The sequence below is a fragment of the Platalea leucorodia genome (genome assembly GCF_965183815.1).
Source record: "Platalea leucorodia genome assembly, chromosome: 26".
NCBI lineage: Eukaryota > Metazoa > Chordata > Aves > Pelecaniformes > Threskiornithidae > Platalea > Platalea leucorodia.
In genome coordinates this window covers 993,276-1,017,601 of record NC_138848.1, presented here as the reverse complement: position 1 = coordinate 1,017,601, position 24,326 = coordinate 993,276, and the positions used below count along the sequence as shown (strand labels likewise).

The 24,326-nt window shown below is 64.6% G+C and overlaps 2 protein-coding genes across 2 annotated transcripts in view; both read right to left on the bottom strand.

The window, feature by feature from the left end:
• LTBP4 (latent transforming growth factor beta binding protein 4) overlaps nucleotides 1-606 on the bottom strand; it is a gene marked incomplete at both ends in the record, with an annotated part of 21,094 nt that extends 20,488 nt beyond the window's left edge. Inside the window, one exon of the mRNA XM_082333504.1 lies at nucleotides 535-606. Coding sequence (XP_082189630.1) covers nucleotides 535-606 — 72 coding nt within the window. The remainder of the gene's footprint in view (nucleotides 1-534) is intronic.
• A 2,098-nt stretch (nucleotides 607-2,704) lies between these two features.
• Nucleotides 2,705-23,652, bottom strand: SPTBN4 (spectrin beta, non-erythrocytic 4; the record flags this gene model as incomplete). Its single annotated transcript, XM_082333673.1, has 34 exons — nucleotides 23,502-23,652; nucleotides 23,256-23,407; nucleotides 22,558-22,731; nucleotides 22,378-22,470; nucleotides 22,193-22,272; nucleotides 21,981-22,096; nucleotides 21,642-21,754; nucleotides 20,499-20,686; nucleotides 20,296-20,413; nucleotides 20,045-20,203; nucleotides 19,549-19,851; nucleotides 19,308-19,458; nucleotides 18,324-19,194; nucleotides 18,102-18,239; nucleotides 16,899-17,655; nucleotides 16,573-16,775; nucleotides 16,239-16,329; nucleotides 15,433-15,579; nucleotides 13,931-14,194; nucleotides 12,946-13,170; nucleotides 11,717-11,806; nucleotides 11,342-11,620; nucleotides 11,120-11,250; nucleotides 10,817-11,021; nucleotides 9,667-10,289; nucleotides 7,994-8,132; nucleotides 7,834-7,918; nucleotides 7,485-7,681; nucleotides 6,202-6,608; nucleotides 6,043-6,112; nucleotides 4,725-5,011; nucleotides 3,162-3,335; nucleotides 2,971-3,013; nucleotides 2,705-2,866 (listed from the first exon to the last, which is right to left on the bottom strand). The coding sequence occupies exons 1-34, from the start codon at nucleotides 23,641-23,643 to the stop codon at nucleotides 2,705-2,707; spliced, it is 7,377 nt and encodes a 2,458-aa protein (XP_082189799.1). The 5' UTR covers nucleotides 23,644-23,652.
• Between the last annotated feature and the right edge of the window lie 674 nt (nucleotides 23,653-24,326).

Genomic DNA, 24,326 nt, shown 5'->3' with positions numbered 1-24,326 from the left:
GGGAGGGGGAGAAAGACCCTGGGGGGCCCCAAAAAATCTCGGGGGGGGGGGCGATAAAGACGGGGGGGGGCTAAAAAACCTCGGGGGGGGGGCAAAGACCCTGGGGGGGGGCAAGAAAGATCCGGGGGGGGGATAAAGACACTGGGAGGCCCCTCAAAACCGCGGGCGGGGGAGAAAGAGGGGGGCGGCAGAAAGACCCTGGGGAGCCCCCCCCAAAAAATATGGGGGGGCAGAAAGAGTCGGGGGGGGGCAAGCTGGGTTTGGGGGGTCCGGGGGGGGGGGCACAAGGGGGGGTCCTGAGGGTTTGGGGGGGGTCCGGGGGGGGCTTCAGGGAGGCGAAATCGGGGGCGGGGAGGGGGGAGCTCGGGGGATATCGGGGGGGGGGGGGGGCGAGGAGGGGAAGCGGGGGGACCCGGAAGGCTGAGGGGGGGACACAGGGGGAACCCGGAAGGATGAAGGGAGGGACCGGGGGGGGGCTTGGGGGGAACCGGGGGGGACCGAGGGGACCGGGGGGGACCGGGGGGCCGGGCCCACGCGCCTCTTGCCGCCCACGTTGAGCTGCACGACCTCCGCCCCGGGCCGCGCCGCCCCGCCCGGCGCCGCCATAGTGGCCCGGCACTGCCGCTTCCGCCCGGCTCTACCGTCCCCGAGCTTCTCATTGGTCGATTCGCTCCGCCGCCCCGCCCTCCGCCGCTCTCTATTGGTCCGCCCGAAGACAACCCAAGCGGCCCCCGCCCTCCCGCCCCGCTTCGTTTCGCCCAGCCCGCGCCGAGCCTGCACGTCCATTGGTCGAGCGCGATGTCAGTCAGGCGGGGGGGGGGGCTTTTCCGTCCCGAGCCCGCCCTTTCTTAAAGGGCCAGCAGCATCACTTCGGGAGGGGCGCGGGGGGGCACGGAGCGGTGTCACCCCCCAGCCCCATTAAGCGCCCTCCAATGCCCCCCCAAGCCCCCCCCGAACCCCCGGACCCTCTCAGGGGTCCCCCCCGACCCCCTAACCCCCCCAAAAAACCCCTCCAATGCCCCCCCCCAGAGCCCCCCCCGAACCCCCAGACCCCTCAGGGGTGTCTCCCCCCTCCCAGGGACCCCCCCCAAATCCCCCCCCCCAGCCCCAGGGACCCCCAAACCCCTCCAATGCCTCCCCCCCGAGCCCCCCCGAACCCCCAGACCCCCCCCAGGGACCCCCCCAAATCCCCCCCCCAGCCCCAGAGACCCCCCTAAACCCCCCCCAAACCCCTCCAATGCCCCCCCCGAGCCCCCCCGAACCCCCAGACCCCCTCAGGGGTGTCCCCCCCCCAGGGACCCCCCCCCAAATCCCCCAGCCCCAGGGACCCCCTAACCCCCCCCCCCCAAACCCCTCCAATGCCCCCCCCGAGCCCCCAGACCCCCTCAGGGGTCCCCCCCCCCACCAGGGACCCCCCCAAATCCCCTCCCTCCAATGCCCCCCCCGAGCCCCCCCGAACCCCCAGACCCCCTCAGGGGTCCCCCCCCCCAGGGACCCCCCCAAATCCCCTCCCTCCAATGCCCCCCCCGAGCCCCCCCCAACCCCCAGACCCCCTCAGGGGGTCCCCCCCCTCAGGGACCCCCCCAAATCCCCTCCCTCCAATGCCCCCCCCGAGCCCCCCCGAACCCCCAGACCCCCTCTGGGGTCCCCCCCCCCCCAGACACCACCGGGGGGGGTCCCCCCAAGTTCCTTCCTGCTCCTTTATTTTAGGGGTGCTGGGGGGTGCAGCGGGGGGGGGGTTTATTACATTTATACAGTCACAGCGCGGCGCTCGGGCCCGGGGGGGGTCCCCAAATTTGGGGGTGGGGGGGTTCCCAAGGTTGAGGGGGGGGCAAGTGCTTGGGGAGGGGGGGGCTGTTAAATTTTGGGGTTCTTTTCCTGCCTTTTGTTAAAATCTTAAATACAAACTCTGCTCCCCACCCCCCCCCGAGTTTGGGGGGGGCCCCCCATGGCTCTGTCACCCCCCCCCCCAGTGTCAAATCACCCCAGGGTGATGGGGACCCCCCCCCCGAGGTGTTGGGGACCCCCCCCTGGGTTGTGGGGACCCCCCCTCGGGGTGATGGGGGACCCCTGGGTGTTGGGGACCCCCCCTCGAGGTGATGGGGACCCCCCCCTGGGTTTTGGGGTACCCCTGGGTGTTGGGGACCCCCCCTGGGTGATGGGGACCCCCCCCCCCCCGGTTCTATGGCTTGTGCATGGGAAAAGGGGGGGCCGGGGGGGGGCACCCCAGGGAGGGGGGAAGTTGGGGGGCACCCCCCTCCCCAAATCCAGGAGGGGGGGGGCATCCAGGATTGGGGGGGGGCACCCAGGATTTTGGGGGGACCCCCAGGATTGGGGGGGTACCCGGGATTTGGGGGGGGGGCACCCTGGATTTGGAGGCACATGGAATGGGGGGGGGGGACCCTAGAGTTTTGGGGGGGGTCACCCAGGATTTTGGGGTATCCAGGACTTGGGGGGGGACACCCAGGATCTGGGGGGGGGCACCCTGGATTTGGGGGGGGCACCCTGGATTTGAGGGGGGGGCACCCCATCCCCATGGGGTGCAAAGGGGGGGGTCCCCCAAAACCACCCCCCCCCCCCCCAGAGCCCCCCTGGGTGGCTCCACGTCCAAGCTGGGTCCCACCATCACCCCAGTGGGGGGGGGTGTCCCCAAAATTGGGGGGGTCCCCAACAATGGGGGGGTCCCCAAAAATGTCGGGGGGGGTCACTTCCGTCTCCCCGAGGTGCTGGGGCGCCGGTCGCCCTCCCGGCGGGGGAGACCCTCGTCGGTGGAGGAGGTGGTGAGAAGACCTTGGTTCCACCGGGCCACCTCGGCGTGTTCCTGGGCGCAGGCGGCCAGCGCCCTCAGCCACCCCCGCATGTCCTCCTGGGGGGGGGGGGACACCCCAAAACCATCATCAGGCCCCCCCAAAACCATCCATGGACCCCCCCAAAACCTCCCCGTCCTCCCTCAAGGCCGTAGATCCCTACCTCATCCTTGGCTTGAAGGAGGAACTCGCTCCCATCGCTGGTCCTACAAGAGAAGGACCAACTCAAGGCCACCCCCCACCCACCACCAAGGTTTTGGGGGACCCCCACCACCACCACCAAGGTTTTGGGGGACCCCCACCACCACCAAGGTTTTGGGGGTCCCCCCCACCACCGCCGCCATGAGAACGTACTTGAGCTTGAAGACGTTCTTCTTCTTCTTGTAGTCGCTGGCCACCTCGCTGGTGGAGTGGTGGAGGTTGAGGAGAGGTTCGCCGCCGTGGGTGCTGCCTGCCGCTTGGCCCTTGGCGTCCTTGTAGAAGCCCAGGTCGCCCTTGCTCAGGACGCAGTAGAGGTTCACCCAGGACCTGGTCAAGGGGAGGGGACACGGGGCGGTGGTGGCACCGGTGGGTGACCCAACGCTGCTGGAGGTGGTGTGTTGTGGGGGCTGGCGAGCCCTGGGGCACCCGCTGCGTTGGGGGACCTCCAAACCCTGGTGCACCCTCTCCACTGATGGATCTCCAGACCTTGGTGAACCTTCACTATTGATGGATCTCCAAGCCCTGATGAACCTTCTCCATTGATGGACACCCCAAGCCCTGGTGCACCCTCTCCATTGATGGACCTCCAAGCCCTGGTGCACCCTCTCCATTGATGGATCTCCAAGCCCTGGTGAACCTTCACCATTGATGGACCTCCAAGCCCTGGTGAACCTTCTCCATTGATGGACCTCCAAGCCCTGGTGAACCTTCACCATTGACGGATCTCCAAGCCCTGGTGCACCCTCTCCACTGATGGATCTCCAACCCCTGGTGAACCTTCACACCATTGATGGACACCCCAAGCCCTGGTGCACCCTCTCCATTGATGGACCTCCAAGCCCTGGTGAACCTTCACCATTGACGGATCTCCAAGCCCTGGTGCACCCTCTCCACTGATGGATCTCCAACCCCTGGTGAACCTTCACACCATTGATGGACACCCCAAGCCCTGGTGCACCCTCTCCATTGATGGATCTCCAAGCCCTGGTGAACCTTCACCATTGATGGACCTCCAAGCCCTGGTGCACCCTCTCCACTGATGGATCTCCAAGCCCTGGTGAACCTTCACCATTGATGGACCTCCAAGCCCTGGTGAACCTTCACCATTGATGGATCTCCAAGCCCTGGTGAACCTTCACCATTGATGGACCTCCAAGCCCTGGTGAACCTTCACACCATTGATGGATCTCCAAGCCCTGGTGCACCCTCTCCATTGATGGACCTCCAAGCCCTGGTGAACCTTCACCATTGATGGACCTCCAAGCCCTGGTGAACCTTCACACCATTGATGGATCTCCAAGCCCTGGTGCACCCTCTCCATTGATGGATCTCCAAGCCCTGGTGAACCTTCACCATTGATGGACCTCCAAGCCCTGGTGAACCTTCACCATTGATGGATCTCCAAGCCCTGGTGCACCCTCTCCATTGATGGATCTCCAAGCCCTGGTGAACCTTCACACCATTGATGGATCTCCAGACCTTGGCGAACCTTCACCATTGATGGATCTCCAAGCCCTGGTGAACCTTCACCATTGCTGGACCCCCCTAAACCTTGGTGCACCCTCTCCACTGATGGACCCCCAAACCCTAGTCCATGATTGACCCCCCAAGTCATGGCGAACTCTCTCCATTGATGGACACCCCGACCCTCGGTGCACCCCCTGTCCTTCACAGACCCCTCCCCATCCCACCCGCCCCCCGTTGTCCCCCACCGACCTGTTGGACGCCTTCTTGTTGGGTCCATCGAGCTCGTGCTTGCGGAAGAGGAAGCCCTCGTGCTGCACCGTGTGGGTGGGGGGCGGCGGGGGCGGCGGGGCGCTGCCCTGCGCCGGCGCCGACCGCGACCTCCGCGTCTCCCCCGGGCCCTGGGAGGGGTCTTTGGGTCGCGGGCGACGGCGGGGTTTGGGGCGGTCGCGGGCGCGGGGCCGGTCGGGTCGCGGCGTCCTCTCCGGTAGCGCCTCCGGGCCGGCGGGCAGGCGGGCGGGGGACTCCCGCTCCCGGGGCTGGGGTGGGGGGACGATGGGCGTCGGGATGGGGGTCCCGGCGGCCCCCCGAGGTGGGGATGCCAAGGGGACGCCGAGGGGACACCGAGGGGACGCCAAGTTGAAGGCAAGGAGATATCAAGGAGATGCCAAGGAGATGCCAAGGGGACATGGAGGGGACACCAAGGGGATGCCAAAGGGACACCAAGGGGACATGGAGGGGACGCCAAGTTGAATGCAAGGAGACATCAAGGAGATGCCAAGGAGATGCCAAGGGGACATGGAGGGGACACCAAGGGGTCATGGAGGGGACACCAAGGGGACACCAAGTTGAAGGCAAGGAGACATTGAGGAGATGCTAAGGAGCTACCAAGGGGACATGGAGGGGACGCCAAGGCGACACCAAGGGGACACGGAGGGGACACGGAGGGGACATGGAGGGGACATGGAGGGGTCATGGAGGGGACACCAAGGGGACACCAAGTTGAAGGCAAGGAGACATTGAGGAGATGCCAAGGAGCTACCAAGGGGACATGGAGGGGACGCCAAGGGGACATGGAGGGGACACCAAGGGGACACCAAGAGGACACCAAGAGGACACGGAGGGGACATGGAGGGGACGCCAAGTTGAATGCAAGGAGACATCAAGGAGATGCCAAGGAGATGCCAAGGAGATGCCAAGGAGCTGCCAAGGGGACATGGAGGGGACGCCAAGGGGACATGGAGGGGACACCAAGGGGACACCAAGAGGACACCAAGAGGACACGGAGGGGACATGGAGGGGACGCCAAGTTGAATGCAAGGAGACATCAAGGAGATGCCAAGGAGATGCCAAGGAGATGCCAAGGAGCTGCCAAGGGGACATGGAGGGGACGCCAAGGGGACATGGAGGGGACACCAAGTTGAAGGCAAGGAGACATCGAGGAGATGCCAAGGAGATACTAAGGGGATATGGAGGGGACGCCAAGGGGACATGGAGGGGACGCCAAGATCATGCCAAGGAGACACCGAGGGGACACCAAGAGGACGCCAAGGGGATGCCAATGACTCACCGGAGCCGGCAAGGGGCCACCCGCCTCCTTCTCCTGCAGCTGCTCCACGATGTCGGCCAGCGTGGCTTTGCTGTCGGCGGAGATTTGGGGGGGGGGGGGGGAGTCACGTCGGTCTCGGCCACCTGACGGTGACACCGGCGTCCCCGTCCCCGCGCTCACCCGCCGCCCTTGCCGTCGTGCCGCGGCGGCTCCGGCTCGCTGGATTCCTGCCGTTCCAACCGGCGCTCTCGCCGCTCCCGGCGCCGTTCCAGCAGCCCCGTCCTCCCCTCCCCGGGCTCGTCGGTTTTGGGGGGCACCGGGGTCTCACCGGCGGTGGCAGGGGGGGGCGGCTCCCCCCCGGGACCCCCATCCCCGGGAGGTCCTTGGACGCGGTCAAGCTTGGGCTGGAGGCGCTCGGGACGGAGCTCGTGGCGCACGTAGGCGACGCGGGGCTCCAGCCGGCGGCTTTCGGGGCGCTCGGACCCCCCCGGCGACGGCGTTGACCCCCCCGGGGGTTCCCCCAAAAATTTGCGGCTGAGGAGCGGCGTGGGCGGCTGCTTGTTCTGCTCCGCTTTCAGCTTCTCGATCTGCGGGGATGGGGTGGGGTGGAGATGATGGGGATGAAGGAGAAGGAGGAGGAGATGATGGAGAAGGAGAAGGAGAAGGAGATGATGGAGAAGGAGAAGGAGAAGGAGATGATGGAGAAGGAGAAGGAGAAGGAGATGATGGAGAAGGAGAAGGAGAAGGAGATGATGGAGAAGGAGAAGGAGACGAAGGAGAAGGAGACGAAGGAGAAGGAGACGAAGGAGAAGGAGACGAAGATGAAGGAGACGATGGAGATAATGGAGAAGGAGAAGGAGATGATGGAGAAGGAGAAGGAGATGATGGAGAAGGAGAAGGAGATGAAGGAGATGATGGAGAAGGAGAAGGAGAAGGAGATGAAGGAGAAGGAGAAGGAGATGAAGGAGACGAAGATGAAGGAGACAAAGATGAAGGAGATGATGGAGATGATGGAGAAGGAGAAGGAGATGAAGGAGATGATGGAGATGATGGAGAAGGAGAAGGAGATGAAGGAGAAGGAGAAGGAGATGAAGGAGAAGGAGATGAAGGAGAAGGAGATGAAGGAGAAGGAGATGAAGGAGAAGGAGACGGAGATGAAGCAGATGGAGATGAAGGACAGGAAGATGAAGGAGATGAAGAAGATGAAGGAGATGAAGGGGAAGGAGATGAAGATGGGGACAGGGATGAAGATGGGGATGGAGATGGGAACAGGGATGAAGATGGCAATGGGATAGGGACGGAGATGGGGATGAAGATGGGTACGAGGATGAGGATGGGAATAAGGATGGAGAGGAGGATGGGGATGGGTACAGGGATGGGGATGCTGAGCCGGCGGCTGCAGTGGCCCCGGGGGGGGGGACACAAGGCGGGGGGTGACATCAGCCCCCCCAAGGTGCCCGTACCGTGGTGAGCCGTCTCAGGGAGCTGAACCTCTCCTCCCAAGCGGCGGCCGCCTTACGGAAAGCCTCGTGCCGCCGGATCAGCTGCTCCACCTCGTCCACGCTGCTGCCCAGCTCCTGGCTCTTCAGCAGGGGCTCCTGGGCCGTCAGCCACGCGTCGGCCACCACCGCCTCCTGGGCGAACTGGTGCACCTCCAGCACTGCCGGACAAACGGACGGGGAGGGGGGGCAGGCGGACGGAAGGACGCGCTCATGGCGGCACCCCCCCCAAGAGCATCCCAGCCCCGCGGCGGCGGAGGACCCGGCCCCCTCCCCAAATTACCACCCCCCCCCCCCCCAAGGTGGGACTCACTCTGCTGCAGCCATTCCCAGTGCTTGTCCCACTTCTCCATCATCTCCTTCTTCTTCGCAAGCAGCTTCTCCACGTGGGATTTGATCTGCAGGGATGGGGGAGATGGGTTGGGACCCCCCAAAAGTTGCAGTCCCCCCCCCCCAAATTGTCCCCCGGGCACCTCGTCGGCCGCCGGGCTCTTGCTGAGGATGAGGGTCTTGCCCAGCTCCAGGCAGGCGGCGATGCTCTTGCCGCGGGCTTCGATCTCGCTCTTGAGCCCTTGGTGGTCGTTCATCAGCAGCTCCACCGAGGAGACGTCCCTACGAGTGGGGATGGGGGCTGGGAGGGCGGGAGGGGACGGGGACGCCCTCCCACCGGGCTGGGACGGGAGAGGGGTCCTTGGTGTCATGGGTGGGACAGGACATGGGTCTCCAGGATGGGATAGGTCACGGGTCCTTGGCTCCATGGATGGGACAGGACACGGGTCCTTGGCTCTATGGATGGGACAGGACATGGACCCTTGGGATGGGACAGGACACGGGTCCTTGGCTCCATGGATGGGACAAGATGTGGGTCCTTGGGATGGGACAGGACATGGGTCCTCCAGATGGGACAGAACACAATTCCTTGGCTTCATGGATGGGACAGGACATGGGTCTTCAGGATGGGACAGGACACGGGTCCTCCAAATGGGACAGGACACAAATCCTTGGCTCCATGGGTGGGACAAGACGTGGATCCTTGGGATGGGACAGGACATGGGTCCTCCAGATGGGACAGGACACAATTCCTTGGCTTCATGGATGGGACAAGAAGTGGGTCCTTGGGATGGGACAGGACACGGGTCCTTGGGATGGGACAGGACATGGGTCCTTGGCTCCATGGATGGGGCAGGACATGGGTTCTTGTGATGGGACAGGACACGGGTCCTCCAGATGGGACAGGACACGGGTCCTTGGCTTCATGGATGGGACAGGACACGGGTCTTCAGGATGGGACAGGACATGGGTCCTCGGGATGGGACAGGACACAGTTCCTTGGCTTCATGGATGGGACAAGAGGTGGGTCCTTGGGATGGGACAGGACACGGGTCCTTGGCTCCATGGATAGGACAGGACACGGGTCCTCGGGATGGGACAGGACATGGGTCCTCGGGATGGGACAGGACACGGGTCCTTGGCTCCATGGATGGGACAAGATGTGGGTCCTTGGGATGGGACAGGACACGGGTCCTTGGCTCCATGGGTGGGACAGGACATGGATCCTTGGGATGGGACAGGACACGGGTCCTCCAGATGGGACAGGACACGGGTCCTTGGCTCCATGGATGGGACAGGACATGGGTCCTCGGGATGGGACAGAACACAACTCCTTGGCTTCATGGATGGGACAAGAGGTGGGTCCTTGGGATGGGACAGGACACGGGTCCTTGGGATGGGACAGGACACGGGTCCTTGGCTCCATGGATGGGACAAGATGCGGGTCCTTGGGATGGGACAGGACACGGGTCCTTGGCTCCATGGATGGGACAGGACATGGGTCCTCCAGATGGGACAGGACACAATTCCTTGGCTTCATGGATGGGACAGGACATGGGTCCTCCAGATGGGACAGAACACAATTCCTTGGCTTCATGGATGGGACAAGAGGTGGGTCCTTGGGATGGGACAGGACACGAGTCCTTGGTGTCATGGATGGGCCAGAACATGGGTCCTTGGCTCCATGGATGGGACAGGACATGGGTCCTCGGGATGGGCCAGGACACGGGTCCTCGGCACCACGGATGGGGCAGGACATGGCTCTTGGGGCCAGCGCAGGACGCAGGACCTCGGCGCAGCCCACAGCTCCTGCTACCTGGGCTTCTCTCCGGCGCCGATCTGGCAGAGGACGCCGTCCATCCAGGCGAGAAGGTCTCTCACGGTGCCGACGAAGCGGATCTTATCGGCGACGCTGGCGACGTGGAGCCGGCACTCCTCGCACGCCGCCAAGAGCTCCTTCCACGCCCGTAGCACCTCCTGCTCCCTCCCGGCGATGGCCTCGGCGTTGTCCCCGGCGTAGAGGGTCCTCAACTGTGCCGCACCCTCTTGGAGCTGCCGGACTTGGGTCACCAACACCTCCACGTCGTGCTCGAAGGCACCCAACGCCCGTTGCAAGGCGCCGGCCGACGTCCTGCCCTCACGGGCTGCCAGTTCAGGCAGGCGTTGCCTTTTCTCCTCGATTTGCCCCAAAACCTCTTTGCAATCGTTGAAGAACTTGTGCAATTCGTGGGAAGCCGCCAACATCTGGGCCCGGGTCTCCATCAGCTCCAGAAGGTCTGCCCAAGCTTCGTTCACCCCGTCCTTCCATTCGGCGATGGTGGCAGCGTCGGCGTGCCCGTAGTCGATCAGTTCGTCCACCATTTGGTTGACGGCGGCGATCCGTTCCTGCCCGACGCTGCCCGTCTCGCTGGCGAACTCCAGGAATTTCTCCTGGAGTAGCTGGGATGGGCAGGGATAGGCAAGGGTGAGGGGTGGGCAGCGCCGGGCAGGGGTGGGGGCAGGACCCCCGGTATGGGGCAGAAATGGTGCCCAGGACCCCCGGCATGGGGCAGGGATGGTGCCCAGGACCAGGACGGCACCCAGGACCCCCAGCATGGGGCAGGGACGGTGCCCAGGACCCCCAGCATGGGGCAGCGATGGTGTCCAGGACCAGGATGGTGCCCAGGACCCCCAACATGGGGCAGGGATGGTGCCCAGGACCGGGATGGTGCCCAGGACCAGGATGGTGCCCAGGACCCCCAGCACGGGGCAGGGATGGTGTCCAGGATCACCAGCATCGTGCATGGATGGGGACCAGGACCAGGATGGAGGTAGGACCCCCGGCACGGGGCAGGGAGGGCACCAAGACCCCTCTCACCCACGGCAGGGACTTCCCCAGGACCCCCAGCACAGGATGGGGACAACTCCAGGACCTCCAGGCCACGGACAACGCCAAGAGCCCCAACGTGGCGCATCCCCCAACTGACCGTGACGTGTTCGAAGTCCTGTCCCAGCTCCGGTGAGCCGGCCACCACCTCCTTTTCGGCGATCCAATGCTCCAGCTCGTCCACCTCGCGGTTGAGCTGGTAGAGCCAATATTGCTGCTCCAACTTGGCCTTGCGTTCCTCCACCAAGTCCTTCAGAGACACGTACAGCCGGTCAACCTGCGACTGCCGCCTGCTGACCTGTTCGCTGGGCAAGGGACACAGCGCCCGGTGAACGCCAAAGACCCCGGTATTTTGGGGTGGGGGGGTTCAGGGAGGGGTGGGCGATGGAGGGGTTGCACCCACCTTTGAGGGTGGCCAAGCTCTAGAAGGGCGCGGCATTGGCGGGAGAGCTGGGCGATGGTCTCCTCGTAGTTCTCCACCGTTTGCTCCGTCAGGAGGTGTTTCTTGAGGAGTTGTAGGGTGCTCTGCTCATCCTTGGGGAGGGGGGACACGTTTTTTTTGGGGGGGGTGAGATGCTGGGGGGCGGTCCTTAACTTCTCCCCCCTCAAACCACCCCGTCAGCACCTTCCCCTTCTCCTCGCTCATCAACAGCAGCTCTTGCTCGCCCAACCACGACTCCACCTCGGCCACATCGAAGTAATATTGCTCCAGCTGGTAGGTGGCATCCAAAGTTTGCTGCCTGCGCTCTGCCTGCTCCTGTAGCTCCTCCCACATCGTCCCCAACCGCTCCAGAAGACGTCGGACCCCTTCTGCTTCGGGGCTTTTGATGGAGGCAACGGCTCCGGCGCGTTCCAGCACCTCGTCCACGCGAGGACGGTGGACCTGGATCTCCCGGCGGAGGTTCTGGGGAGGGGGTGGAGAGGATTTGGGGGTGGGGGAGAGGGGTTGGGGGTCACCGGTGTCCCCCCCCCTCCCGGTTTCCCCGGCGTGGGGGCTGACCTGGTTCTTCTTGATGAACTGCTGGACCGTCTGCAGGTTGGTGCCGTGGTCCTTCAGCGTGGCCAAGGGCAGGCGGTCCTGCACCCACAGCTGGGCGAGAGGGTGGTGGGATGGACCTGGGCGTCATCTCTGTCCCTGATCCTGTCCCCATCCCCATCCCATCATCCCATCCCATCTCCATCCCCATCCCATCATCCCATCCCCATCCCATCATCCCATCCCCATCGCATCCCCATCCCATCATCCCATCATCCCATCCCCATCCCATCATCCCATCCCCATCCCATCATTCCATCCCATCTCCATCCCCATCCCATCATCCCATCCCCATCCCATCATCCCATCCCCATCCCATCATCCCATCCCAACTCCATCCCCAATCCCATCCCAACCCCAACCCCATCCGATCCCAACCCCATCCTGATCCCAAGCCCATCCCATCCCAACCCCATCCTGATCCCAAGCCCATCCCATCATCCTATCCCATCCCCATCCCAATCCCATCATCCCATCCCATCATCCCATCCCCATGCCCATCCTCATCCCCATCCCATCATCCCATCCCCATCCCAACTCCATCCCCAATCCCATCCCAACCTCAACCCCATCCCAACCCCATCCTGATCCCAATCCCATCCCCATCCCAACCCCATCCTGATCCCAACCCCATCCCGATCCCAACCCCATCCCATCCCCATTCCATCATCCTATCCCATCTCCATCCCCATCCCATCATCCCAATCCCATCCCATCATCCCATCCCCATCCCAATCCCATCATCCCACCCCCATCCTCATCCCATCATCCCATCCCATCTCCATCCCCATCCCATCATCCCATCCCCATCCCATCATCCCATCCCCATCCCATCATCCCATCCCCATCCCAATCCCATCATCCCATCCCCATGCCCATCCTCATCCCCATCCTATCATCCCATCCCCACGCCCATCCCAACCTCAACCCCATCCCATCCCAACCCTATCCCAATCCCAATCCCATCCCATCCGAACCCCAAGCCCATCCCAGCCCCATCCTGATCTCAATCCCATCCCAACCCCAATCCCATCCCAACCCCATCCTGATCCCAATCCCATCCCGACCCCAATCCCATCCCGACCCCATCCTGATTCCAATCCCATCCCGACCCCAATCCCATCCCGACCCCATCCTGATTCCAATCCCATCCCGATCCCAATCCCATCCCGACCCCATCCCCATATACTCACCACCTCGTCCTCCAGCTCATGGCTGACCTGATGAACCTCCTTGGAAGCCAAGAGGATTCGCCGACGTTCCTTGAGGGGCTCGATCAGGCGGACGATGCGGGTCCCCACCGCGTTCTGCCGCTCCCCCACCGCCTGCCTGCCCGCTGCCTGCGCGGGCAGCGCCGCTGCCTGCACCTGCAGCTCCCCCACCTCCTTGTACCACTCCTCCACCTGCGACTCCATCGTCTGCGGGGAGCGGGGGGACACTGGGATGAGACACTGGGGGAACTGGGGCCGAGCGCTGGGGGAACTGGGGCTGAACCCCCATTGCAACTGGTCCTCAGCCCTGGGGACAACCGGTGCCCAGCTCCGGAGGCTACTGGTGCTGAGCCTGGGGGCAACTGGGTCCAAGCCCTGGGGGCAACTGGTGCTGAACCCCTATTGTAACTGGTGCTGAGCCTGAGGGGTTACTGGTGCCGAGCCCCCATTGCAACCAGTGCTGAGCCCTGGGGCAACTGGTGTCAAGACTGGGGAGCAACTGGTGCCAATCCCCATCGCAACTGGTGCTGAGCCCCTGTTGTAACTGGTCCTCAGCCCTGGGGACAACCAGTGCCCAGCACTGGGGTCAACCGGTGTCTCCCCAGCACCTGATGTCCCCCCATAACTTGGTGTTCCCCCAACACCCGACGTCCCCCCAAACCTGGTGTCCCTCCATAACTTGGTGTCCCCCCAACACCCGACGTCCCCCCAAACCTGGTGTCCCCCCATAACCTGGTGTCCCTCCATAACCTGGTGTCCCCCCAACACCCGACGTCCCCCCAAACCTGGTGTCCCTCCATAACCTGGTGTCCCCCCATAACCTGGTGTCCCCCCAACACCCAACATCCCTCCATAACCTGGTGTCCCCCAACACCAATGTCCCCCCATGACCTGGTGTCCCCCCAACACCCAATGTCTCCCCATAACCTGGTGTCCCCCCATAACCTGGTGTCCCCCCAACACCCACCTGCAGCCTCTTGAGCTGCCTGCTGACGCTGAGGAGGTCGGCTCCTGCCCCCACCGTCTCCAGCTGCTCCTCCAGCCTCCCCAGCCGCGCCTCCATGTCGGCGTAGCTCCGCGCCAGGCGCTCGGCGGCGGCGGCCTCCGCCAGCCGCCGGCTCCTGGCCTGGCTGGTGGTCTCCAACTCCACCCAACATTGCCGTAACTCTTCCAGTTGACGCCGAACGGCGCCGGTTAATTCGGGTTTGGCGAGGAGGAGCTCTTCGCCTTCCTGGGGTGGGAGGGGGTCAAGGGGGGTCAAGGGGGGTCAACGGGGGGTCCCGCCCCCCCGGAATTGGGGTGCTGGGGGGCAAGGCCGTTGGCCATGGGGGTGGGGGGTCTTTGGGTGTCATGGCGAGCACCCTCTGGGGGAGGGAGGGGGCGCAGGGCTGGGGGGGGGCAGAAAAAAGGGGGTGCAGCTGGAGGGGTGCGGGGAAAGGGGGCGCAGGGAAAGGGGGGGGTGAAGAAAAAAGAGGGGTGCAGGGAAATGGGGGTGCAGGGAAATGGGGGTGCAGCAGGGAAGGGGGTGCAGGGAAAGGGGGGGTGAAGAGAAAAGAGGGGTGCAGGGAAATGGGGGTGCAGGGAAAGGGGGGTGCAGGGAAAGGGGGGTGTAGGGAAAAGAGGGGTGCAGGGAAAGGGGGGTGCAGGAGGGAAAGAGGGGTGTAGGGAAAAGAGGGGTGCAGGGAAAGAGGGGTGCAGCTGGGGAGGGGTGCAGTGGGGGGTGAAGCAAAACGGGGGTGCAGGGAAAAGGGGTGCAGGGAAAGGGGGGTGCAGCTGGGGAGGGAAGCAGTGGGGGTGCAGAAAAAGGGGGGGTGCAGGGAAAAGGGGGCGATGCGGGGAAAGGGGGTGCAGCTGGGGGGGTGCAGAAAAAAGGGGGTGCAGGGAAAGGGGGATGGAGCTGGGGGGGTGCAGTGAAAAAGGGTGCAGGAAAGGGGGGGTGCAGCAAAAGGGGGGTGCAGCAAACGAGGGGTGCAAGGAAATGGGGGTGCAGCTGGGGGGGTGCAGCAAAAGGGGGGGGTGCAAGGAAATGGGGGGGTGCAGCAAAAGGGGGGGTGCAGCAAAAGGGGGGGTGCAGCCGGGGAAGGCTGCGCCGAAGAGGATGCAGCACGCAGGGATGCAGCGGGGGGGGGGGAGCTGCAGCGGAGGGGGGGGGGGGAGCTGCAGCGAGCAGCGATGCAGCCAAGGACGAATGCAACGAAAGGGGGGGGGGGGGGGCTGCAGCGAGTGGGGGGGGGGGGCACCACCACCACGTCACCCCCCACCCCCCCCCCCAGCAAACGCCCCGCGACCCCCCCCTCCTCCCATTAACCCTCCTCCCTCCCCCCATCCCCCCTCTCCATGCCTCCCCCCACCCATCCCACCCCCATTCCATCCCACCCCTCCCCATTCCATACCCCCCCCCGTTCCATACGACCCCCCCCCCATTCCATACGACCCCCCCCCCCCCCCATTTTCCCACCCCCCCGCTACCTTCTCGATTTTCTCCAGCCACTCTTTATTCTGCGCCAGCTCGGCCATGAACGCCTGGTGCTTCAGCCATGGTTTGGGGGGGCGAGGGGGGGGGTCCCGGGAGGGGTCCCCCGCCATCAGCACCTTCTCCCGGATCCAGCCATCCAGCTATTTTATTTTTTTTTTGGGAAGGGGTGGGATATAAGGTTGGGATCCCCCCCCCCCCCCCCCCCCGCGCTTTGGGAATCCCCACAACCCTTTGGGGGGGGAAACCACGTTTGGGGCCTGTGGTTCCTCTACGGCGCTGGGGAGGATGAGGAGGAGGAGGAGGATGGTGGCATTTGGCGCGATGCCGCAGAGCCTTGCAGCAGATGCCGGGCGGAGCGCGGAGGCCGGATTCCGGCCTTGCCGGTAGCTGCGCCAGAAAAAACCCGACCGGGGTCTGGGCCAACCTCCCGGTTGCCGTAACCGCGCCGGTGATGGGACCGCGGCGGCTCCGACCACGGCGGCTCCCACCGGCGAAGCCCCCTGAGATGCTGAGGAGCATCGACGGGGGGTGCACGACCCCCTGGTCCACCCTGGGGGGGGGCTTGGGGAAACCCCCCCCCCCAAAAAGCCATGGGTGACGCGATCCGGACCCCGCCGACGCCGGTGACGCCGGCGACGCCGGCGTGGGGTGACATCCCAAAGGTCCGGCTCCCACCCGCACCCATCTTAGGGCCCTCTGCACCCAAATCTGGACCCCCCCCCCCCCACCGCCCCATGGGTAATTTGGGGGGGGTCAGGGGTTGGGGGGGACACGCGTGGGGCGGGGGGCCGGGTCCTACCTCGCGGCAGTTCTGGAGGAACCGCTGCAGCTCGAGGTGGTCCTTCAGCCGCTGCGTCCGTTCCTGCGCCAGCTGGTAGTTGCGGTGGCTCCTGCGGGGTCGGGGGGGGTCCCAGCTCAGCGCTGCCCACCCATTACCCCCCCCCCCAGCACCCCAATTAAGCACCGAATTAACCCGCCCCACCCCGCAAAGCAAATTAACCCAAGGGGGAAACTGAGGCACAGCCCCCATCAGCCGTGGTGAGGATGCACCGGCAGGTCCAGCTCCTTCATCGTCCCCGGGGGGGTCCCGGGTGCCGGGGGGGGGGTGCAGGCGTTGCCGTCCCGGCACCTACTTGGCACGGAGACCCTCCATCGCCTCGGCCACGCGGTCGCTGTAGAGGTTGCCTTGCCGTTGGAGGCTCTCGCCAGCTTGTAGGGCCAGTTGGATCTTCTGCAGGTTGAGGTCCATGGTGGTGGTGAAGTCCTTGTGCTTCTTGATGGCGTTGTTCACCCCTTCCACCGTGTCGGGGAGCTCGGCGTGGACCAGGGTGGACTCCTGGAGAAGGGATGGAGGAGATGCTGGTGTTGGGTTCTCCATCCTTGGTCACCTCTTCTCCTTGCTCCATCCTCCCCAGCTCAACCAGGAGGTCCACCGAGACCTTCTCCCACCCGTCTCTACCTGGTTGTAGAGGCTGGTCTCGCATTGCTGGACATCCCGGAGGAAGAGATGGAAGACGTGAGATTGCACCAGCACCTCTCGCCGCGTTTCCCAGCTCTGCAGCAACTTGCCCCAGCCCGCGTCCAGCTTCTGCAACCACTGCTGCAACGAGAGGTAGGGGACCTCCGTCTCCTCCAAGGCCAACAGGTCGCTGGCCGCTTGGATCTTGGCGTAGTCCTCCTCGTAGCCGTTGATCTCCTCTTTGAGGGCCGCGTGTTGGTTCAACAACCTCTCCGCTTCGCTCAAGCTATCCGGCACCTCCTCGGAGGCAACGGCCGCTTGTGTCTTCACCAACCACCCAAGGAAGTTGTCCAAGTCTTGGATGAACTGTTGCAAGCGACCGGCGACGGTCAAAGAGTCTTCGCAACCTTGCAGCGCCCGCTTCAGGGCTTCCCACTCCTCGCTGATCTGCTCGAAGGGCAGCAGGATCTCCAGGGCTCTCCCGGGGTGGGAGGCAGCCAAGGCTTCGCCTTCTCGTTGAAGCTCCACCAACCGAGGTTCTAAGACCACCAGAGCCGCCTCCATGGTGGAGAGGCGGCGTTGCAAGGCCAACACGCCGCCCAGGTCGCCGCCGCCCGATTGCGTGGCTTCGATGGCTTTTCTCTTCTCCCGCACCTGCGCCTTCATCTCGCCGCACTCCAGCAGGTAGTTCTGGATCTTCAGGACGGAGCTGAGCTGGCCCTTCTTGCGCTCCACCAGCTCCACCACCCGGTTCCACCTGGGGATGGGGACAGAGGTGGAAGAAGACCAGGGTGGGGCCCTGGGATGAGGTTGGGCATTGCCAAGGCTCGGGATGGGCTTGGACCATTGCACCGGACAGCTGGACCCCATAGGGACGTCCCACCAGGCTGGGAGAACCTCAGGATTGGGGGCTGCCAGCAGCCCCACGGTTGGTTCCCCTCACCAAAGAGCCCCCAAGCAGGATGAGGCCCACCATGGGCATTGCTGACCCCCAGGACGGGCTTGGCCCGTTGCACCAAAGAGCTGGACCCCATAGGGACGTCCCACCAGGCTGGGAGAACCACAGGCTGAAGTCTACAAGCAGCCCCACAGACGGTTCCCCCCGTCCAGGAGCCCCCCAGGCGGGATGGGGTCCACCACGGGCATCGCTGACCCCCAGGATGGGCTTGGCCCCACAGCTCGGCCCCCTCCCCACACCCGTACCTGCTGTTGAGGTGGTCCTGGCAGGAGCGGACCTCCTCCGAGCTGGGGTGGCCCCCGTCCACCAACTGCTGCACCACCTGGTTGACGTCCAAGATCCGTCCCATGACGCTGTTCATCTCCTGGTCCAGGCTCTCAAACCTGAGGAGGAGACGTGAGCAACGGGGTCCGTGGCGGGGTCCACGACGGGGCAAGGGACCCAGGTGTCCCAACCCCTCCACACACCTATGCTGGACCACCTCAACCTCATCCAGCTCCTCCGGCACCTCCATCCTCTCCAACCACTGCTCCTTCTCGTCCACCCAGACCTCGCAGGCGTGCACCTCGCTGAACATGCGGTAGACGGCCAAGGCGTCCTGCAGCCACTGCTGCCGCAGCACGGCCACCTCAGCCACCTCCCCGTAGAGCTGCTCCACCTCCACCACCCGGATCTGCACGTCAACCCCTTGACGATGCTCGGGTGCCAGAAGAGCCAACTGTTTCCGGAGGGCCAACACAGCCGCCCGGTGCTTCTCCACTTCTTCCACCACCGCCCGGTGCTTCCGCAGAAGAGCTTGGGTGGAATAGTCATCATGGCCAAAGTCATCGCTGGAGACGATGCGGTAGGTGTCCTGCAACCAGGCCACCAAGTCGTCCGTCTCGGCGCTGAACTGGAAGAAGTTGAGGGCCTCCTGCAACCGCTGTTGGTGCAACCCCGTCACCTCCTCCAGCTTCTTCCAGCGGAGGCGAACCTCCCGCATCTTCTCCTGGATCCCACCGGGGCTGAAGCGTTTCTTGGCCAAGATCTGCTCGCCCCTTTTCATGGTCTGGTGCAACAGCGCCCGTCGGCTTCCCAGCTCGCCCAACATGCTCTTGTGCTTGTTGGTCAAGGTCAAGACGCTGCTCAGGTCCCGGCCGCACGTCTTGGCGGCCAGGATCTGCTCCTTCTCACGGATCCACGCCTCGGCCTCCTCCATCTCCTGGAAGAAGGCCCAAAGCTGGCGAGAATCCTCCAGCTCCTTGCGTCTCTTGCCCGCCAGCTCCCCCAGCTCCTCCAGGCACGTCTGGACGTGGTTGACCCGGTTGCAGATGATCTGGGGGTCGCAGGGTTGGTAGCCTGGACCAAGAGAACCAGATCTTAGCCGGAGATGGTCTACAGCACCCTGAAGACCTTGGTTGACCCCTCCCAAGGTCAAGCATCTCCCCGGTCCTCGCGGTGCCCCATGTTACCCTCCAGCTCCGAGAACTTGAGGGCGGCGGCGTTGAGCGCTTGCACCCGCTCGGTCTGGGCAGAGATGTCAGCTTCCAGCAGCCCGTGCTTCTGCAGCAGGTCCTCAACCTCCAGAAGATGCTTCCCCAAATCCTTGGAGACCAGGAGCACCTGGAGAAGGGGAATGAGACCACAGGGTCCAGAGCCGCCCACCGCATCCTCCATGGGGATTCCGGGTACCTGTCCCGTCCCCGGCTCTACCTGCATCTCCTCCATCCAGTCAATCATGTAGACCATCTCCTGGAAGATCTTCTGCAGGGCCAGGTTCTGCTCGAGACGGGCACGGCGGGCGCAGACCAGCTCGGTCAACAGCCCCCACTGCCGAAGGATGTTGTCCTTTTGGGCGCTGATGCGTTTGGTGTCGTAGTAGCCCTCGGACTCCATCTCCAGGGCCAGCTCCACCACCACCTGGATGCGTTCTTGATAGGAGGAGATGTCGGCCTCGATGGCCTCGTGCTTCTTCATGGCGGCCTCCACCGCCGGCAGGTCGTAGCCGAAGTTGTCCTGGGGTGGGGGGGAGATGGCGTCGGGCAGGGTGGACCCCTCCCCGGTCAACGAGGGAGCCCAATGAGGCAAGCCAGGAGATCCCACCACCCGAGCGTTGCAGTCCTCACCCCCCCACCCCGGCCAGGGAGAGGACCCAGGCGTCCCACCCTAGGGTGGGGGTCCCTGCCAAGCCCCGCCCACCCCATCCCACCTGCGAGACCAAGCGTTGGTTCTCGTTCAACCACGTCTCCCTCATGACGGCTTTGTGGTCGAACCGTTGGGCCAGCAGCTCCAACTTCTCCTGCCGGATCAGCTCGTTGCGCAGAGACACCTCCCGTTCGTGCTCTGCCTTCTCCAGGCAGGTCCAGGCCTGAGGGGTGGGACACCGGGGCTCGACGAGGGGGTCCCCAGCCCTTCTCGGGGTCCCCCGGGACGGAGACCTCACCCCGGTCCCACCGGCACCTTATTGATGTCGGAGATGCTCTTGCCCTCGCTGGGGACGTAGAGTTTGCGGTTGTTGGCCCGTAGTTTGCTCTGGATGGTGAAGAGCAGGACCTCCAGGTTCCCCTTCTCCTGGAACCTGCGGGGTGGCAGCACCGGGTCAGGATACGGCCACGGTTGTCCCCTCTCCGTGGTTGTCCCCCCGACCCCAGGAGGTGGCTCACTTGACGGGCTTCTCCAGGGTGCAGAAGGCGGTGAAGGCTTGGAGCTGCTGTTGCACCCCGGTCAAGGAGTTGGCGAACTTCTGGTTGCTGATGATGGTGATGGTGTGCTGGATCCAGGCCAGCAGCTCGGCCGCCAGCGCCTCGTACCGCTCGATGATGGCCTCGATCTCCATGGCCTGATCCAGAACCTGGTGGGAGAGGGGTGGGGTCACCTGCACGGCTCGGGGCTGCGTCCCACAGAACCCCCTTGGGCAACCATGCGTGGTTGAGGGGCAACCTGCTTGTCCCAGCCCCACCAGGGACCAGCACGGCTCTGCCCTTGGGACCCCTCTGGTCCCCAGTGCAGCAAGGGATGGGACATCCCATGGAGCCAGGGATGGGACATCCCATGGAGCCAGGGATGGGACATCCCCATGGAGCAAGGATGGGACATCCCATGGAGCCAGGGATGGGACATCCCCATGGAGCCAGGGATGGGACATCCCCATGGAGCAAGGATGGGACATCCCATGGAGCCAAGGATGGGACATCCCATGGAGCCAGGGATGGGACATCCCCATGGAACCAGGGATGAGGAACCCCATGGAGCCAAGGATGGGACATCCCCATGGAGCAAGGATGGGACATCCCCATGGAGCCAAGGATGGGACATCCCCGTGGAGCCAGGGATGGGACATCCCCATGGAGCCAAGGATGGGACATCACCGTGGAGCAAGGATGGGACATCCCCGTGGAGCCAGGGATGGGACATCCCATGGAGCCAAGGATGGGACATCCCATGGAGCCAAGGATGGGACATCCCCGTGGAGCCAGGGATGGGACATCCCATGGAGCCAAGGATGGGACATCCCCGTGGAGCAAAGGATGGGACATCCCCATGGAGCAAAGGATGGGACATCCCATGGAGCCAAGGATGGGACATCCCCATGGAGCCAGGGATGGGACATCCCCATGGAGCAAGGATGGGACATCCCATGGAGCCAAGGATGGGACATCCCATGGAGCCAGGGATGGGACATCCCCATGGAGCAAGGATGGGACATCCCCATGGAGCAAGGATGGGACATCCCCATGGAGCCAAGGATGGGACATCCCATGGAGCAAGAATGGGACATCCCGTGGAGCAAACCCACCCAAACCCACCTTCCCGATGCGCTTCCCCTCCACAGCCAGCGCCTTCATCTTGGAGAAGTAGTGGTAGAAGGACACCACGTAGGTGATGATGGACTTCTCATCGGGGTCCTCCATGTTGACGTCTGGCAGGCGGTGAAGCGTTGGTCCCCGAGCCCTGCCCGGCTCCCCAAAGCCCCTCCTTGGCCACCAGCCCTCATCCAGCAAAGCCCAGCCCTGGGCTGCTCCCCTCAACCTTGAGCCCCCCAAAAAATCCTTTGAGGTGAAAAACGGAGCCGGGAGCTTGGTGGAGACACCCCACCCTGCGTGGACGGACGGACAGACGGACCCCCCACCCTGTCCCATCCCTACCCTCGGGGTCCAGCAGTTTGCTGAGCCCTAGCTGCTGCTCGGCCGTGTTGAAGGCTTGTTGAAGGTTGTAGGTCGCGTTGGACTTGGTCAACTTGTGGAAGTCGATGAGGTCCGGCCTGCAAGCGGGACACGGCCACTTCGAGCCCCACCCCCACCCCGCTGAGGGCACCCAAGCGTCCGGGTTGTCCCCCCTGCTGTCCCCCGTGGCGGACCTGTGCTTGTGGATGAGGGCGTTGAAGGCCAACCCATCCCTCCAACTGGTGGTGAAGTTCTGGATGTTCACCTCGGGGTAGCTGTGGGGAAAGGGTGGGGGTCACACGGTGCCGGATCCGTCCCCCGTCCGCGGCGGGGGCCGTCCCAGCACCGCGACGGCGCGAGGAAGGGGGTGACCGCTCACCCCCGCCGTCTTCATCTGGCACCAGAGGAGCAGAGCGTCCTTGGCCGAGCGCGTCTCCCGGTTGTCTTCGGTCTTGATTTTGATCACCTGGATCTGGGGAAAGCCAAGGGGCACTGACGCACGGCGGGGTCCCGGGGTGGGGACACCGGCCCTGGGGTGGGGACAACCCCGCCCCGCTACCTGGAAGCGGAGGATGATGGTCCAGATGAGGCCGAGGGTGAGGCGGTGGTTGCCGTCCACGATGTCGTGGGAGCCCACGTTCTCCAGGTGCACCCGTTGCTCCTTGAGGAACTGCAACGCCTTGTCCACGTTCTCCAAGGAGTGGATCCGCATCCGGCCCCTCGTCGGTTTGGGCTGCCGAAGACACCGGCACCCATCACCCCCACCTCCGAGAAGGTCCTCCCACCCAACTCATCCCCACCCGGTGGTGATGGGACCTGGGTGGTGGTGGGAAGGTCCCAGCTCATCCCCACCCAGTGGTGATGGGACCTGGGTGGTGATGGGAAGGTCCCAGCTCATCCCAACCCAGTGGTGATGGGACCTGGGTGGTGATGGGAAGGTCCCAGCTCACCCCAACCCGGTGGTGATGGGACCTGGGTGGTGGTGGTGGTGCTGGGGAGGTCCCAGCTCATCCCAACCCAGTGGTGATGGGACCTGGGTGATGATGGTGGTGCTGGGGAGGTCCCAGCTCATCCCAACCCAGTGGTGATGGGAGCTGGGTGGTGGTGGTGGTGCTGGGGAGGTCCCAGCTCATCCCAACCCAGTGGTGATGGGAGCTGGGTGGTGGTGGTGGTGCTGGGGAGGTCCCAGCTCATCCCAGCCCGGTGGTGATGGGAGCTGGGTGGTGGTGGTGGTGCCGGGGAGGTCCTGGCTCTCACCAGCTGCTCCCCGGAGAGCACCTCCAGCAGCCGGGTGAGGACGTAGCCATCGCGGAGGTCAGCGTAGAGGTCCCCGATGCGGCAGGAGACGCGGGCGAGGTGGGAATTCACCCATTTGGTGAAAGTCTTCTTCTGCACCGCGTCCCTCTCGTCTACCCGGTGAGGGAAGGGGTTGAACCGCGGTGCCGGGGATCGGGGAGGGGACCGCGGCGGGCGGGCTTTGCCGGGCGGCGAGGCCGGACCTACCGGCCAAGGCCTTGATGCGGGAGCACTCGAAGAGCTTGGCGGTGGCGGCGGCCTCGTCCCAGCCCCGGGCGTCGGGGGCCTCCCAGGGGCCGTTGTTGTTCTGCTGCTCCATGTTGTCCAGCTCGGCCGCCACGGCCGCCATCGGGCTGGGGGGGGGACACGGGGGGGGCTGCAGCCCCCCAAAACTCCCCTGCAGCCCCCCAGCCCCCCATGCACCCCCCAGCACCCCTGCAGCCCCCCCAGCACCCCTGCAGCCCCTTGAGCACCCCATGAAGACCCCCAGCACCCCTATAGCCCCCCCAGCACCCTCTGCAGCCCCCCAGCACCCCTATAGCTCCCTTAGCACCCCTATAGTCCCCCCAGCACCCCGTGAATACCCCCCAGCACCCCTACACCCTCCCAGCACCCTATGCATCCCCTCGAGCACCCCCTGCAGCCCCCCCAGCACCCCTATAGCTCCCCAGCACCCCTATAACTCCCCCAGTGCCCATGAAGACCCCTCCAGCACCCTCTGCAGCCCCCCCAGCACCCCTATAGCTCCCCAGCACCCCTATAGCCCCCCCAGCACCCCTATAGCTCCCCAGCACCCCTATAGCCCCCCCCAGCACCCCTATAGCTCCCCAGCACCCCTATAGCCCCCCCAGCACCCCTGTAGTCCCCCCCAGGCATCCTATGCACCCTGTGCATCCCCTTGGGCGCCCCATGGAGCCCCCCCAGCACCTCTACACCCCCCCAGCACCCATACAGGCCCCCAGCACCCCATGAAGCCCCCCCCCAGCACCCTTACACCCTTCCAGCACCCCTATAACCCCACCCAGCACCCCT